General features: G+C 38.8%; 1 protein-coding gene across 1 annotated transcript; it reads left to right on the top strand.

The window, feature by feature from the left end:
* Positions 1 to 943: 943 nt before the first annotated feature.
* On the top strand, positions 944 to 1,410 carry LOC132363708 (cytochrome c oxidase subunit 6B1-like). Its single transcript, XM_059919400.1, has one exon. It carries the CDS (start codon positions 1,015 to 1,017, stop codon positions 1,273 to 1,275), a length of 261 nt encoding a protein of 86 aa, XP_059775383.1. The 5' UTR covers positions 944 to 1,014; the 3' UTR covers positions 1,276 to 1,410.
* Positions 1,411 to 2,147: the final 737 nt, after the last annotated feature.

The following is a 2,147-nucleotide window of genomic DNA, read 5'->3' as shown; positions in this document are numbered from 1 at the left end:
AATCTGGTGGGGGTAGGGAGAGCACATATGTGGGAAGAAGAAAATCAGCCCCATCCAGAGTTCACACCAGGGAAGCCTGTGCAAGTAGAAGCAAAGCCTACAAACTGCCCATCACCTATCCTGCGATAAAGAAACATCTTCGCTGATCTAGCTGCCATCTGGTGACTGCCTTCCATCAACACCCTTGGATTGGCCATGAATTATTGCCCCATTATTTTCCTGAACCTGTAAACTGCCCCATGGTGAGACCCCCCCCCCAGGACACTCATTATGTCCCCTCAAATAGACACTGCTGAATCACCCACATTACACTATTGCTGCCTTTGGAAAATGATTTTTCATAGCCTGTCTCATCCTTGTACACATCTGACAATCACACTTTATTTCTCTATCATAACAGTTCCCACCTACTGTACAATGGTCTGATTCCTTTCTTATCCATATCCCTTGCTAGAAATCCTGTATCTCATCTGTCATATTCCCAGACATCACACAGGTCCTGAGGCAGGAGGTACTTAACAGATACTCACATAATGAATAAGTGAAATACAGAATATGCTTATCATGTTTGGATCTAAAACTTGTCCCCAAGCTGGTATACTGAATGGTCTGAGATTTCTTTTCATACAAAAAATCAGTTGGGAATAAAGTAAGAGGATGTTCATTTAGGCTGAATGGCTATAACAAATGACCTCAAAAAATATTGAAGTTGGCTTACAAATTGAATCCCTCCTCTGTTAGAGATGTGTATCACAATTATTGCTCAGAAGTCAAACAGACTTAGGTTCTAATTTTTTCTTTGTCACAAACTATCAGTGTGACATTGAGTTAATTATTCTGTGTGACTTAATTTCCTCTTGTAAATATGGGTGAAATAATACAAACTGCATAGAATTGTTGTATTAATGAGATAACATATATTTAAAACTACTGCATGGGTCCGACACTGGAGTCATTGCTGAGGGTCACATTGAGCTTCCAGGGGCTTCAGGAGCGTCTTTAGGAGTCAGCACTATGGCAGAGGACATCAAGACCAAAATCAAGAACTACCAGACTGCTCCTTTTGACAGCCGCTTCCCCAACCAGAACCAGATGAGGAACTGCTGGCAGAACTACCTGGATTTCCACCGCTGTGAGAAGGCAATGACTGCTAAAGAGGGTGACGTCTCCGTGTGTGAATGGTACCGGCGTGTGTACAAGTCCCTCTGCCCCATATCCTGGGTGTCAGCCTGGGACGACCGCTGGGCAGAAGGCACGTTTCCTGGGAAGATCTGAACTGGCTCCACCCCACCTCTGTCCTCCGTCCTTCTCCCCAGGGTGGTGAAGGGGGACCTGGGTACATAGTGATGCCCACGCTGGGGTCCTGAATCATGGCTTAACTAATAATAAATACTCGTTGGAAGAGTGTAAGGCTGTGTATGTGTAAAAGAGCTGGATGATGGGGCCAGAAGCTGGGGCGGAATTAGTACTTTGACCAGTAAGAGAGACTGAATTCAGGGTGTTTTTTTTTTTTTTCTTTTTTCTCTTTTTAAATTTTTTTTTTAATTTTTCTTTTAATAAACTTTGACCACCTCTTCTTTACCAGACAATAGAGTGAGTGATTATACAAAATGACCTCAAGTTCCTGTATGTGCTAAAATTTATCTGTATAATTTTTAAAAACTTATGTTTTGAACCACATGAAAATAGTATAATAAAAACTCCTATGTACCCATAAAAAAAAAACAAAAAACTACTGCATAGATGCATACATGTAGTAGCAAAACATATTATGTGAGACTTTGTGATAATATAGAAGAGTGAGGAACTCTGTTATCAACTAGCAACACAGCTCTTCAATATTTATAAAACCATCCCTAATTATAGAAATAAATGGTTAACCATATGCATATTAATTTATTTAATGAAAACACACTTTATAATTCAATTTATTTTATATATATTGTACCATTTAAGGAAGATATTTTAAAATTTCCTTTAAATTTAATAGTGCATTACTTCCTTATAAAAGAAACTTAAAATTAACACATGAAAGCTAGGAAATTGGAATTATGGCTACTATCCCAAAGTCTGAGAAAAACAAAAGGAACATTCAAAGATCAAAGTAGAAGAATAAAAATTTTCAAGCAACATTCAATATTTAGGTC

Source organism: Balaenoptera ricei, chromosome 3 (assembly GCF_028023285.1).
Source record: "Balaenoptera ricei isolate mBalRic1 chromosome 3, mBalRic1.hap2, whole genome shotgun sequence".
NCBI lineage: Eukaryota > Metazoa > Chordata > Mammalia > Artiodactyla > Balaenopteridae > Balaenoptera > Balaenoptera ricei.
The sequence above is the reverse complement of the archived record's forward strand: the minus strand, read 5'-3'. Positions and strand labels throughout refer to the sequence as shown.

Coding starts and splice junctions, on each gene's coding strand:
- LOC132363708 (XM_059919400.1), top strand. CDS start 1,015: ATGGCAGAGGACATCAAGACCAAAATCAAGAACTACCAGACTGCTCCT.